Source organism: Odontesthes bonariensis, chromosome 18, assembly GCF_027942865.1.
Source record: "Odontesthes bonariensis isolate fOdoBon6 chromosome 18, fOdoBon6.hap1, whole genome shotgun sequence".
NCBI classification, from domain to species: Eukaryota; Metazoa; Chordata; class Actinopteri; order Atheriniformes; family Atherinopsidae; genus Odontesthes; species Odontesthes bonariensis.
Genome location: NC_134523.1, coordinates 32509221 through 32524257, shown reverse-complemented (window position 1 = coordinate 32524257; position 15037 = coordinate 32509221). Strand labels below are relative to the sequence as shown.

The 15037-nt window shown below is 43.7% G+C and overlaps 1 protein-coding gene across 5 annotated transcripts in view; it reads left to right on the top strand.

Moving 5' to 3' along the window:
- The window catches only part of LOC142367583 (uncharacterized), a 56654-nt gene that overhangs the window by 9535 nt on the left and 32082 nt on the right, over nt 1-15037 (top strand). For all 5 annotated transcript variants that reach the window (XM_075449591.1, XM_075449590.1, XM_075449588.1 and 2 more), the window contains exons 3-4: nt 5209-5322; nt 9267-9323. In XM_075449591.1, the coding sequence (XP_075305706.1) occupies nt 5209-5322; nt 9267-9323 (171 nt within the window). The remainder of the gene's footprint in view (nt 1-5208; nt 5323-9266; nt 9324-15037) is intronic.

Below are 15037 nucleotides of genomic sequence, written 5' to 3'. Positions count from 1 at the left end.
CTTTATCTTGGAGTCAGCCAGTCCTCCCTTGCACGTCTCCAGTTGGTCCAAAATGCTGCCGCTCGCCTCCTAACTGGAACACGTAAGAGGGAGCACATTACTCCCATTTTAGCCTCCCTCCACTGGCTGCCTGTGCATTTTAGAGTCCATTTTAAGATTATTTTATTTGTTTTTAAATCTTTAAATGGACTCACCCCGCCTTACCTCTCTGAGCTGCTCCATCCTTATGCTCCTGCCCGGTGCCTCAGGTCAGCTGATCAGCTGCTCCTGGAGGTACCGAGGGCCAAACGGAAGCTCTGAGGAGACAGAGCCTTTTCCGCCTCTGGTCCTAAACTGTGGAACGACCTCCCATTTCACGGAAGACAAGCCCCTTCACTGCCCATTTTTAAAACTCGTCTTAAAACCCATTTTTATTCCCAGGCTTTTAACCCAGCATGAGACTCTGTTTCTGTTATTGTTTTTATTGTTTTAATATTGTTATTGTTTGTTATTGTTTTTACATTGTTCTTATGTTTTATGCCTTATATTTCGTGTTGTTACTCATGTACAGCACTTTGTTTCGGCCACGGCTGTTTTAAAGGACTTTATAAATAAAGTAGAGTTGAGTTAAAGGGGAAGTTGGGTTTTTTTAAACCTGGACCTTATTTCTGGCATAAAATACGTTCATCTACTCCCGATAACGGTTTGGTGAAAGTCGACATCCTTCGGAAGATATTTAGATCACTCGAGATCCGCGTTTATCTATATAACGGGAGACAACAGGGCAGAGACAATACAGCCTCTAAAAAGGGCATTATCTGTCTTTATTTCACCAATACTTTAAGATGAATGAACGCGTACTATTGCACTGTTAGTTCAGAGCTGCCGTGTTGTCGTTATCCGGGGCTATCGGGTGGCTTATGGAAGCTTTCTGCACACGTGTCTAGTGGGATGACTTCATCGACGCGCCGGTAAGGACGTCCATTGTAATCGAAGTCATCGTCAAAATCTGATAAATATCCTCCCCATATTGCACAAAAACTAGCAGTAGGAGTGAATAAGTGAATTCATTGGACTCTAATCACAATCCAATCAAATTAAATTAATTAAATAAAGAATTAGTCCAATTCATACATACACAGCAAATTCAAGAAAACAACAGTAACGACTCATGACTATGGGATGTTTCAGGATCACCTGAGCCATCCCTAACTATAAGCTTTATCAAAAAGGAAAGTTTTAAGCCTGGTCTTAAAAGTGGAAAGGGTGTCTGCTTCCCGGACATTTACTGGCAGCTTATTCCACAAGAGAGGGGCCTGATAACTGAAGGCTCTGCCTCCAAAACTGGCAGCTGGTTCCACAGAGAGGGGCCTGATAACTGGCTCTGCCTCCCATTCTACTTTTAGAAACTCGGAACCACAAGTAAATCTGCAGTTTGGGAGCAAAGTGCTCTGTTGGGAAAATTTCCAACTATGAGATCTTTAAGATCTGACAAAGTTTGGTCATTAAGAGCTCAAAATAATAATAATAATAATAATAACTTGGACTTATATAGCGCCTTTCAAGGTACCCAAGGTCGCTTTAACAAAAGAAAAGAAGGGGGGAAGGGTAGGGTCGGGGGGTGGGTTTAAGAAGAGTAGGACATGGAGAAGAGATGTGTTTTTAGATTCTCTTTGAATTGTAGTAGAGAGGGGGCAGAACGGATGTGAAGTGGCAGATTGTTCCATAGGGTAGGGGCAGTTGAACAGAAGGCCCTATCTCCATATGTTTTTAGTCTGGTGCGAGGAACGGAAAGTAGGTCCTTGTCTGAGAAGCACAGAAGCCGCGACTGGGAGTAGGGGTGGAGGAGATCGGAAATGTACTTAGGTGCAAGTGAGTGGAGAGATTTGTAGGTCAAGAGAAGGATTTTATAGGTGATGCATGCTTTGACTGGGAGCCGGTGAAGTTGCTTTAGGATGGGGGTGATGTGCTGCCAGGGCTTGGTGTGAGTTAGCACCCTGGCAGCTGAGTTTTGGACATACTGCAACCTGTCAAGGGCCTTACTGGGCAGCCCAGACAGGACACCACTGCAGTAGTCCAGCCGGGAGGAGATAAATGAGTGGATGAGGGTCTCTGTTACTGAGTCAGATAATGAGGGCCGGAGTCTTGAGATGTTTCTGAGGTGAAAAAAGGCAGATTTAGTGATGCTCTTGATGTGGGACCGAAATGAGAGAGTGGAGTCCAGGATGACACCCAGGTTCCGTACCTCTGGTGATGGAGAGATGGAACAGCCATCTATGACCAGGGCCAGATCACCAACCTTCTTCAGCAGGGGTGCCGGGGCCACCACCATGAGCTCCGTTTTGCTGCTGTTGCGTTTGAGAAGGTTAGAGGTCAACCAAGCTTTAATTTGCTGCAGGCAGTTGTTGAGTTGGGTGGGAGCTGAGAGGAGGGGTTTGTGCTGATGTACATCTGAGTGTCATCAACATAGCAGTGAAAACTGAGTCCATGGTTTCGGATAATTTGTCCTAGGGGGAGCATGTAAATGGTGAAAAGAAGGGGACCCAGGACAGACCCCTGGGGGACGCCATGGTTAACTGCTGCAGTGATGGAGTTGGAACCTTTCAGAGTGATGTATTGTTTCCTGCTTGAGAGGTAAGACTGGAACCAAGAGAGTGCTGTGCCAGTGAGGCCAATGAGTTTAGAGAGACGGGTGAGGAGGATGGTGTGGGAGACAGTATCAAAGGCTGCAGACAGGTCTAGGAGGATGAGGATGGTGATAAGACCATTATCTGCAGCAACCAGGAGGTCATTAGTGATTTTGATGAGGGCGGTTTCAGTACTCCAAGTAAAATAACTCCAAGGTTCCTCACTCTAGAACTAGAAAACAAGGAAATGCCATCTGGAGTAACTATATAACTAGACAATTTCTCCCTGAAACGCTCAGGTCCAAAGATAACGACTTCAGTTTTGTCTGAATTTAGAAGCAGACAGTTCTGAGTCATCCAGGTCTTTATGTCTTTAAGACATGCTTGTAGTCTGACCAACCTATTGGTTTCATCTGGTTTTATAGATAAGTACAGCTGAGTATCATCAGCATAGCAATGGAAATTTATGCCATGCTGTCTAATAATGTTACCTAATGGAAGCATGTGGGACTGTGAGGAAGATTCTTCATTTACAAGAACAAACTGAAATCTTTCAGAAAAATATGACTTAAACCAGCCTAATGCCGTTCCTTTAATCCCAATAACAAGTCTCTGTAATAAAATACTGTTTAGCAGTTTTAAATAGGACTCTACGTCACCTGCTCTGGCCCCTGGAATGCATTTGACTATGGCCGCTGGTGTCTCTAATGCCACGTTTCTGACTATAGAGCTGCCAATTACCAGGGTTTTGTCCAGGGTTTTGTCCTCAGCGGGTGTGTCGCTGAGTGGGGAAAATCTGTTTGAAGCGTGGACAGGTCGATGGTGAACAACGGGCTTGACTTTAGGACTGTGGCTGCTCTTCCTGATAGTCACCCAGCCACCCTGTCATCTTGGCTGCTCGGGTTCTGCTAGGGCGCGACTAATGGAGCTAGCTACGCTAGGTCGCCCCGCACTGACCAAAGGGACCTGGCTCACTATCGGGTGGTTTTCAACGGTGCAGAGCCGAGCTTCCAATTCAGATAACCTCGCCTCCAAAACTACAAAAAGACTACATTTGTTACATGTACCATTATCGCTAAAGGAGGCAGAGGAGTAACTAAACATCTGACACACGGAGCAGGTGAAAGCAGGAGAAGGAGGAAGAGAACCGGTAGCCATGCTACGCTAGAGAACCAGACACACCGTTAAAAAGTGAGAATAAAGATCTGTAGGAGTGTGTTAGAACAGAACAAGTATGCGATAGAGTTAACTATGCAAAAATGTGTAAATTAAAGGTAGAAATAAGGTGATTATTAGTAGTCATTACCAAGAAATTCCACAGTACACAAACAAGGTAACAGGAAGTAATGGAATACGTCTTACTGCAAAGCAAAGCATCCGCCTCCTGAAATGTAGCTGGAAACCTCATGGAGACATGATGTGCATGTTTTATCACACTATCATTGAGAGTGCACTGTTCTATGCTGCTGTCTGCTGGGGGAGTTGCACTACAGACACAAACTGTAGGCGCCTGGACAAACTGGTGAAAAAGGCTGGTTCTGTTGGAGGCAGAAGGCTGGACCCTCTCAGTGCTGTGGTGGAGCAACGGATGAGGAGGAAGTTAGATTCAGTGATGGAGAATAATAAACATCCTCTCCACCGCATCCTGACAGGACAGAGGAGCAGCTGCAGTGAGAGGCTGCAGGACTGAGAGCTTCAGGAGGTCCTTTGTCCCCACAGCCAGAAGGCTTTTTAACACTGACTGCTGACATGTTCTTCATAAATGTATTTATTTATTTACTATTATTATTATTGTTATTGTTGTTGTTCTAATATACAATCATTCTAAATATTTTTTTAAAAATTAGCTACTAAATTTAACATGACTAATTTGAATTTCCTCCACTGGGGGATGAATAAAGTATTTTTCTATTCTATTCTACAAATCAAGCCATTCACTGACAGAGACTTGGAAAGGAGAGATCTAATATTCAGCAAACCACTTTTAATAGTTTGGTGTTTTTGTTCAGTTACATTTTTTGTCTACAATTTTTTTAGGTTTTCTAGATTTGCTCCTCATTTTTTGAAATTTCCTTTATGTAATTTGGGTGTGGGAGCAGACAGGGTTTTTGGGGGGTAGCAGCAGATGAGAAGCTGCAGAGAAGTGTGTAAGACTCCAACTCAACAACTAATGCCTTTCATTCTCAGTTTCTTCTTCCTCATATAACTTGGTTTGCACTCATATCAGATACGCAAAGATTATCAACTGTGAGACTTCATATGGTCAGGTTTGTGTTGTCTAGAGTTCAGTTGTGCAGTTATGCAGGTGGACTCAATTTGGGTTTTAAAAGTATTGCAAAGACCAATGGCATAAGCAATACACATATGACATTTATTGTGACTGTCCTGATGAGGCTTTTAGTTTGATGTTTCGTTCTCGATTTTTTTTTTTTCTCACCTTTGTGGATTGTATGTCCACAGAGAAGGGAAAATAAATACTTAATCTACTCTTAGATAAGTTTGAATTTTTTTTCCCCTTTGAATTAATGAAAGAGTGAACAAGTTATACTAATGACTTCCTGTCCTGTCCTGTCGCCCCCCCCATATCCTTTCCCAAAACCAGGCAATCCAAATTGTAATTGGGGCTTTGATCCTTTGCCTGAGTGCATCTGTGCTCCAGATCCATGAGGTCCACTTTACAGGAGATGTGGCCCTCTTCCTGGTTGTCGTCATACAGGTCAGTCAAAGGCCACTTAAATTTGTGTGTCATTCCATTTCTAAATAAAACCAAAAATAAAAACAATAATAAAGTATTTTTCACAAAATGAAAAATTGATTAAAGAACTGTTGATTAAAATGATTAAGTGAAGCTGTGCACAGATCTTTAATTGACTTTTCTGTATTATTTTACAAATTTGCATGACAAACACTATTCTATTGGCCTCCCTCTTTATTGCAGCTATCTCGTACTTTTTTATGATCTTACCATCTTTCCATCACTTTGTAGCTTTGTCACTAATAAACAAAGGATAGTTTGTTTTTGTTTAGTCTTCTGACTGCAAAATGAAAAATCCAAGCTGTACTATTTAAGTAGCAAGTAATAAAACCAGACTTTGAGGAAGACAGCAGTTGCCTGTCATCTAACATCATCATTGTCCTAGTTACTGAGAGAAAGGCTTGGTCCAGAAGAGTGAACTATGAAGTGTGAAGTTTAATACAGCTAGGCTTTCTTTTTGTTCACTGCTCTACAAAACTTGAAACATTATTCAAAGATAACAAATACTACAACAGTGGTTCTGATCTTTGTTCACAAACTTGGCTTTCTCTTCAGGCTCCACATGGTCACATCAAAAGAAGCGTCTTATGCATCATTTCATGTTTCTCCACAAAAATACACAGAGCAGCTTAAACTTAATTCATAAGAACATCAGGCTGTCAAAAAAGGGAGGAATCACAAATAGAGGAATCATTGATATGCTACAATTAAGATAGAGAGGACTGTGATCAGAAAAGTGTTAGTTGTAAAAAGTAGTAAGTTAATATTTGCCGAGCTGTACAAGCCTCATAATAGCCTAACATGGTGGACATCTAAGTCCCAGACCAAATCAAAGTGAAACCAATTTCATTGATCAAATAGGATATTAATAGCTTTCAGATAACACATTTTCAAGTCAAGTTGACTTGATATCAGAAAATAAGTAGTAGACTCAACTCACGTGAAAGAGCAGTGAGCATAGTATGGCCCAATCCCAATTCTATTTTCCTACCCCTTCGCCTACCCCTCACCCCTACCCCTCGCCCCTACCCCTCGCCCCTACCCCTCGCCCCTTCGAACGTAGGGGTAGGCGGAGGGCTGAAAACATACCCCTTCGAATTGGGACAGCACTTCACACTCACGAACGTAATAAGTCCGCGCCGTCAGTTGTTACGGAACCAAAAGCGACAGCTTTAGCCAGAAGTAAACAAACATGACCGGTGCTGTGGTGTTCGCGCTGTCCTGGGCTATTCGGATATTTTTAGAAATATCTGCGTCGAATCGACGGAGTGCCATCAGGCGAAGGCGTCTTCGACATCTGGGAGCATTGCTGGATCTTGTTACGGTATGTAGAATTATTTGCGTAATGCAAATAACGCGTGTGAGTGAGCAGCTGGTAGCTTCCAGAGCCGGCATGTGCATATGATAATGTATTTGTTTGTGTATATGAAAGTGCTTCTAACTGTACATTTGTGATATCGTGTAATATAGAAACAATTTGCTTGTCTCGTGAGATTTGCTGATTTATTGACTGGAGTAGTATCCTAACCTGGCTAACCTAGCTGAAAGCATAAGCTAACGTTTAGCCTTTGTTACTCGCCTCGTTCCGTTTGGGATAAACATGCAGCTCATGCGTTTTTGAAGCTGTTTTCTTTGTACCAGGTTCAGATTTGATGACATAAATAAATGCACTGCCTTGTGTGTGCTATCAATGTGTTGGTTTGGGAGGATGAAAGCCTGATCTTTCCATGTTTTTCTTTCCAGCAGACGGGTCATCCTACAAATTATTGCCCATTGGACCACAACATGTACCCCAATTTTTTTGTTATCCCTTGTATAATAAATCTCTTCATACCAATATCCGTTCCAGTCGTTCATATGATGTTGATGTGATAATCATGCTCACAAACCTTTTGTCCTTAATTTCTTTTATTAGGCTCACATTACAGACTGGTAAGGCAGCTTATTTTCAGAAATAACAGCTTAAAGTGTCTGCTGTAAAGTGTGTGGTGCAAATATGGACAATAAACAGTATGAATAGAAACAGTATGAATATAAACGGGCAACAGTGCAATCATCAAGAACGAGATGACCGGAGCAGGAACAGCGGAGGGCGCATCGGAGGTGCTGCATGGGCTCAGTGATGTTCTGGGGGAACAAGACACGACATGACATTATAGCATGCACTTTCATCCATTGTAAAAAATTAAAAAAAGGTGTTTCAGAATGCGGTAGTGTTGGCTGTGTGTACAATAGGTGCATGGCGCATCAACTCACCGTAAAGTTTGTCTATCATGCGCTCAAACCGAGCTAAAAAGCGCTCCGTTTTCTGCTCGTGGCGCTTCTGCTCCTTCAGGCTCTCCTGTATCAGGTAATCCATTATGGGATTGGACTTCCTACTTCTTTTTGGGGATGGGGATGACTTTAGAAACAGATCTTCGTTTTCGGCGCTAAACCTGATCAGGCTCTTTGTGCTTGAGTCCCTGTGAATCAGTCACGTATATGAATACTTGTGATAATAGGTAGCGAAATGACGCTCAAAAGGAACTTCTCTATGGTTAACCAACGACATTGCTTGTAAATACTCGTGTTACAATTTAAAAAACGACAACTCTTTCGCAGCATCTTCACATGCATTGACCGATTACTCCATGTAAAATAGCGACTTTTCCCATGTGCGTTTATAGCAGAAAACAACTACACATTGCCACCATGTTAAACTCACACAATACACCAGTTATCACAACCTAAAACGGTTAACACAGTTAAATTATGGCAAAAAAAAATAGAGGAACTTACATTTGTGTGGTGCTCTTGCCTCTGCCATTTTTAAAAAGACTCACGATCTCCCGTTAGTCGCGTTGTACTCTGGGAAATATATCATACCCCTTCAAACGGAGTCTGCCTGGCCGAAGCCCTCCGTTTCAAGGGCTACAACGGAGGGGTAGGGCTAAGGGGAAGGGCTTTGGAAGAGTATTGGGACAACACTACCTCTTCACGTGAACGCGCAAAACGGAGGGGAAGGGGTAAGGGGTAGGGCCAAGGGGTGAATTGGGATTGGGCCTATGTATGTATATGTATATGTGCCCATAGTTATCAGAAATTGTTGGGCAGGCATAATCTATCAATTTAACTGCTGGGTATCAACAGCAACAGGTGGTTAAAAAAAAAAAAAAAAAAAACTCTTTCACACATGACATATTTTTTATTTTCTTGATGAGGGTCAACAAAATAAGGAAATATTGCATTGTGTAGCAAGCTCAGGAGGAGCTCAGCACAGCTTTAGTGTTGAACTCACCCTGTAGCCAAATAAATGGAACAAAGATTATCTCTGGATCAAGTAAATTGTCTAAGATTAAAAAACAAAGGAGAATATCTATCCATCCATCCATCCATCCATCCATTTTCTATACCGCTGAATCCGTCGGTCGGGTCGTGGGGGTGCTGGAGCCTATCCCAGCGGTCATCGGGCGAGAGGCGGGGTACACCCTGGACAGGTCGCCAGTCCATCACAGGGCCACACAGAGACAAACCAGACAAACAACCACACACATTCACTCACAGGGACAATTTTAGAGACACCAATTAACCTGACATGCATGTTTTTGGACAGTGGGAGGAAGCACAGAGAATATGATATATATTTTTTTACATTTTTTTATCTGAGCACAAAATGGAGAACAGTTCTTTATACAAGTTTTCACTTTGGTTTAGGGAATGAAAATTGGAAAATAAGTGTATTTTGTATTTTTCATTTAATTTTGAAAATAAGAAGAACAAATGATATACAAATGAATTTCTAGCAGTTAGAAAGTATGTTGTATATGTTCATATTCTGTTAGGTTTCCGCATATTTTCATGTTATCTTATTGATATAATATGCAAGTATCTCACAATACAATGTTCTTCACGTTTAAATGCACTAGGTGACCTTGTCTGGTGCAGTGTTGGTCCACAGTGGCAGGAAACCTACGCTGTTTTGGGTAAGTCTGTCTCCTAAAATATAAATCAAGCAAAACAGTCAGAACATCTCAAGTACTCTATGATACAGATCACTGTATAGACTGTATAGAAGTTTTCCTTATTTGACAGTAGTTACATTGTACCACTTGAGTTTCACACTAGTAGTTTTTTAAAAGCTGATATGGCTTCTCTTTATTGAAATTTTAAAATATTCTGATTTGCATAATAGGAGATTATTGTATTGTGTACAGTACATCAATTTGCTGAGGACGGGTCTCATTAAAAAGCTTTGATGTTTTGTTTTTTATGTTTATTTTGCAAGGACAGTATTAATCCAGCCTTTCAGAAGACAGGTCCATCAGCAATTAACAGTGAAATGATGAGTTCACCAAAGCAGAAGTTGTACTGACACAAAGATAGCTGCAATGACACATTGAGAATAACTGCCAAGGCCCATTTACAGGTGGAAAGTTTCCATGAAAACTCCAATTACCACACTGTTGAGAAATTCTTGATGGAGCCATAACAGTAAGGAACTCAGAGGCGTAGAACAAATTAAATTGTCTAGTACAGTACAGTAAGTTGCTCAATAAAATGAAACATAGAATCCAGCATATAGAGATAGTGCCTTACACCTCTGTCAGGTCCTGAGTACAGTTCACTTACAGATGAAGTAACTCCCTAAATTAACTCCCTCAGTTAAATGCTATCCAGTTTCCAAAAGAATTCAGCCATAGACTTAGCAGAGAATCAGCTGGGAACTGCACGGCTAATGCATGAAGCAGATGGCCATTCCATGGCCACGTATCACCATACGAAGAACATACTGCCCTGTTTGCATGTCGTTTTGTCTGCCAATAAACTTGCGATCTGTAGTAAGCTTGACTTGACACTTTAGCGCTGCAACAACAAGAAAAGTTTCTTCTCTAACAATTCTATGCATAAAGACATCCTCAGATTAGGGATAAAGTTCAAATGTATCCCTCTTTACTTATGCAAATTCAGCTGCTGCAGTGTTTTTGCAACGTTTTGCAATGTGAATATTCACTCCTGGGTAGGTGGCAACCTCCTTAGCCGTATTTATTCCCACCATCAACAGTGAGCTGCCTTGCACCTGTTACATAAGGTGGTTTTAAGATTTTTCTTGGTAAGAATACAGGTCTTAAAACTAAAAATATGTGGTTAGTGTATCTTGAAATATTGCCCTGACATTTTCAGAAGGGCAAGGCCCCATTAGTGAGGCAGGTATAAGCCTAGTCAGGTATTGAGACGAGGTCAACAATAACAATATTACTCCACCAAGAGCAGCTATATTTTTCCGCAAGCTGTTAGGTGCTTGTAGTGGTAAAATATGATATAGAACATGTTTTGCGCATATCTTGCAGGTGGGAAGCTAAATGTGTTTTGTTCCCAAGCAAATTGCTGAGGGCAATGTATATAATTTTCAATTTAATGTTTAAAATTGCTGCCTCAGTATTTTTGACTAAATCTGTCACAGTTATGGATTACTAGAGGAGCGGACCCAAGTGGAGACAATGGAGAGAAGAGCAGGGCATAGCTGGTAGGCTATATGGTCTTGGAGCTCAAGAAAACATGATAGACAATCCACAGGAAAACAGAACAAGTGCAACATGAAAATTATCTGACAAAGTAACGACTGAAAACCAGGGGTATATATGCAGAGGGAGGGATGAAAGGTTTGAAAACAGATGAGAGCTAATCAGCAACAGAAACCAGAGGGGTGTTCCACGAAAGCCTGGCTTATCTCGATAATTCTGGCTAATTTAGGGATCAGTACCTTCTACATACTGATACCACACACTTTTGGGAACATATCCCAAATTACATATCCCATATCATACATGGGATACATATTACATATCACATATCCCAATTGTACCTGCTCCCAACGTTTGTTTATATCTGGTCATTTTTTTATGCGATTCTTAATTTGTTAAGTGCTCCTGTTCTAGGTCGTAACACGTAGGACAGACAGACCCTACTTCATTTTGGAACACAGTACCCAAACTGTGCTCCTATCAACCTAAAACCGGACCCGACATGGCCCGGCGACATTCAACGGGTCGCCCACGACAACAACAACAACAATGGATCCACAGGCCGCAGGTCATGAAGGAGGCCCCGAGGGAAACGAGCCGGCGTTAGGAACAGACTGAGACGCAGAGCACACCATTCGCCTCTGCCCAGCATTCTCCTCGCCAATCCAGTCACTGGAAAACAAGCTCGACGAACTCAGGGCAAGAATAAAGTTTCCGAGGGGTATACAGGACTGTAACATCATCTGCCTCACCGAGACATGGCTGACCCCCCTGATCCCGGACCATGCCGTTCAACCAGCACAGTTCTTCACAGTTCACCGCAGGGACAGGACGAGTGAGTCTGGTAAATCAAGAGGAGGTGGTGAACAACGACTGGTGTGACAACAGGAACGTTCAGTCTCTCAGAAACTCCTGTTCCCCTGACCTGGAGCTCCTGACCATCCAGTGCCGTCCTTTCTACCTGCCCCGTGAGTTTACCTCGTCATCATCAGCGTCGTTTACATCCCACCTCGGGCGAACACGGCCACTGCCCTCACCGAACTGATGCAGCCTGGTGCAGCCCTCATCGTGGCCGGGGACTTTAACAGTGCCAGCCTGAGGAAGGTGATACCGGAGTTTAAACAACACATCAACTGTCCCACCAGAGGAGAGAGGACTCTGGACCACTGTTACTCTCCTTTCAAGGATGGTTACAAGGCCAAGCCTCTGCCTCCATTTGGTCTTTCGGACCACAATGCCGTCTTCCTCATACCGAAATATAAACACCGGCTGAAGCAGGAGTATCCTGCAGTCAGAGAAGTGACACTGTGGACTGATCAGTCAGAAGCCACTCTGAGGGGTGCACTGGATTCAGCAGACTGGGAGATGTTTCAGCGATGTTCGGGCGGTGACATCAACGAGTTCACAGAAGCAGTTGTGGGATTTATTAGGAAAATGGTGGAAGACACAACACCAATAGCCACCCTCAGAACTTTTCCAAATCAGAAGCCGTGGGTGGATAAAACCGTCCGCGACGCACTGAGGGCCCGCACTGCTGCCTACAACTCTGGACTCGTCTCTGGAAAAATGACGCCATACAGGGCAGCCACCTACGCTGTCCGGAGAACGGTGAAAAAGGCTAAACGCCGCTATGCCGAGAGACTGGAGCTGCAGATGGAGGGGAGCAACTCCAGGACGCTGTGGCAGGGACTACGTACCATCACGGACTACAGAGCAACACACCCAACCGAGATGAGAGCCGACGCTTCGCTGGCTGATGAGCTCAACAACTTCTTCGCACGCTTCGAGTCGGACAGCAGGCAAGAAGCTGCGCTCCCAGCCGGAGGAGAGGAGGCGCTCACTGTGACGGAGCTGGAGGTGAGGAGGATGTTTAGAAGTGTGAACACCAGGAAGGCAGCGGGGCCCAACGGCATCAGAGGTCGAGTCCTCAAAGCCTGCGCTGAACAGCTCGCGCCGCTGTTTACAACGATATTCAACCTTTCCCTCTCACAGTGTGTGATTCCCACCTGCTTTAAGAAGTTTGTTGTGGTCCCTGTCCCAAAGACAACCAAGCCCAGGAACCCCAGTGACTATCACCCCATAGCCCCCTCACATCTGTGGTGATGAAATGTTTTGAGAAACTGGTCAAAACATTCATCAGCTCCTCTCTGCCCCCCACCCTGGACCCTCTTCAGTTTGCATACCGCCCAGACAGCTCTACCAACGACGCCGTAACCTTCATGCTGCACAAGACACTCTCCCATCTGGACCCTAGGATGGGGAACTATGTGAGAGTGCTGTTTGTGGACTACAGCTCAGCATCTAACACCATAGTCCCCTCCAGGCTGCTCACTAAGCTGTATGATCTTGGACTGAACTCCTCTCTGTGTAGGTGGGTCCACAGCTTCCTAACCAGCAGACATCAGGTGGTACGCTTGGGTTCCCATAATTCATCCCCCCTCACAGTCAACACTGGATCCCCTCAAGGCTGCCTGCTGAGTCCCCTGCTGTACTCCCTGTACACACATGACTGTGTGTCCACATCAGACAGCAATATCATCATCAAGTTTGCTGACCACACAGCCATCGTGGGGTTGATCTCCCATAACACGGAGGAGGCCTATACAGGATGGAGGTCATCCAACTGGAGAGCTGGTGCCGGGAAAAAACCTCCGGCTGAAAGCCAGCAAAACTAAGGAGCTGACTGGACTACAGAAGGAAGCATCAGAGTGACATCCGTCCACTCTGCATCGACAGGTCTGAGGTGGAGAGCGAGGACAGCTTCAAATAGCTCGGTGTGACCATCACACAGGAGCTGTCCTGGTCACTGCACGCTAACAGGACTGTTAAAAAGGCCAGGCAGCGTCTGTTCCACCTCAGACGCCTCAGAGACTTCAGGCTCCCCCTCAAGGTGCTCAGGAACTTTTACACCCTAACCCACTGAGAGCATCTTGAGTGGGAGCATCACCACATGGATGGGCAGCTGCAAAAAACAGCACCTCTTGGCCCTTAGGAAAGTAGTCCGCTCAGCTGAGCGGACTATCAGAACAACCTACCCGACCTGCAACACATTTATGTTAAACGATGCAGGGTGACAGCTGAGAAGATCCTCAGGCAGCCCCACCACCCCGGACACTCGCTCCTCTCCCTGCTGCCTTCAGGCCGGCGGTTCCGCAGCCTGAGAACCAGCACTGAGAGGATGAGGAAAAGTTTCTTTCCCCAGGACATCCGTCTGCTGAACACTGAGCGTTAAACTGGATAACTTTTATTATTATTTTATATTTTTTATTCATTTTTATTCATATTTCATATTTAATTTTAAGTCTCTTTTTATTGGTAGCAGGACAAGGAAGAATTTCACTGCACATTGTACTGTGTATGATTGTGTATGTGACAAATAAAACTATGTTGAATTTTGAATGTCCCGAGGAGGTCCCTCCTTCTATTCCTTACACCAGTGGGCGCCCTCGATTGCTGGTGTGAGATTTTCAGGTGGAGGACTCCACCAGTGGCCTCGGCCTCGGCCTTTTTTTGGTAGCTACAGTGCAACATATTTACAGCTCAACACATTTCATGGACAAACACGTTTCTTCAAAGGCTACTTACCACTCTGAAATATGTTCTTGTACTTTACCTTCACCTGCTGCCAGGTACGCTTCTGGCTGTTAAGATTGCTCCTGTACAGATGTAACAGTGAAAAATTAATATGAGGGTCACACACTCACGATAATATAGTCACAAAGTATGATGATGCGTGTTGATTATTGGGCATGCTTTAATTAAACACATTATAACACAAAGAGGAGAGCATAAATACATGAGGACAGTAAAATAAACGTGTAACAATTGACAATGGTATGAAGCTTTTACAACTTACGCATTTAGTCTGTGAGCAGTTGTTTGCCATGCCGTTTCCCTCGCTTTATTGATCACAGCTAATTACCTTTTCTGGTGATGACACTTTTAAAATCCTCATACAGCTCCATCTGTCATGTTGGGTGGTGATGCGTGGCGTGGAAACAGGACACGGATGCAGATATCCAAAATAAAACGTAAAAAAAAGTCAACCCAAGGCACGGCTGAGCCGGATTACAAAACTAAAAACTATGAAAAAAAAAAAAACTTGACTATGACTATGAAACACAAAAGAACAAACCTGACTTGATAGACTTGATGGACTTGATGGACTTGATGGA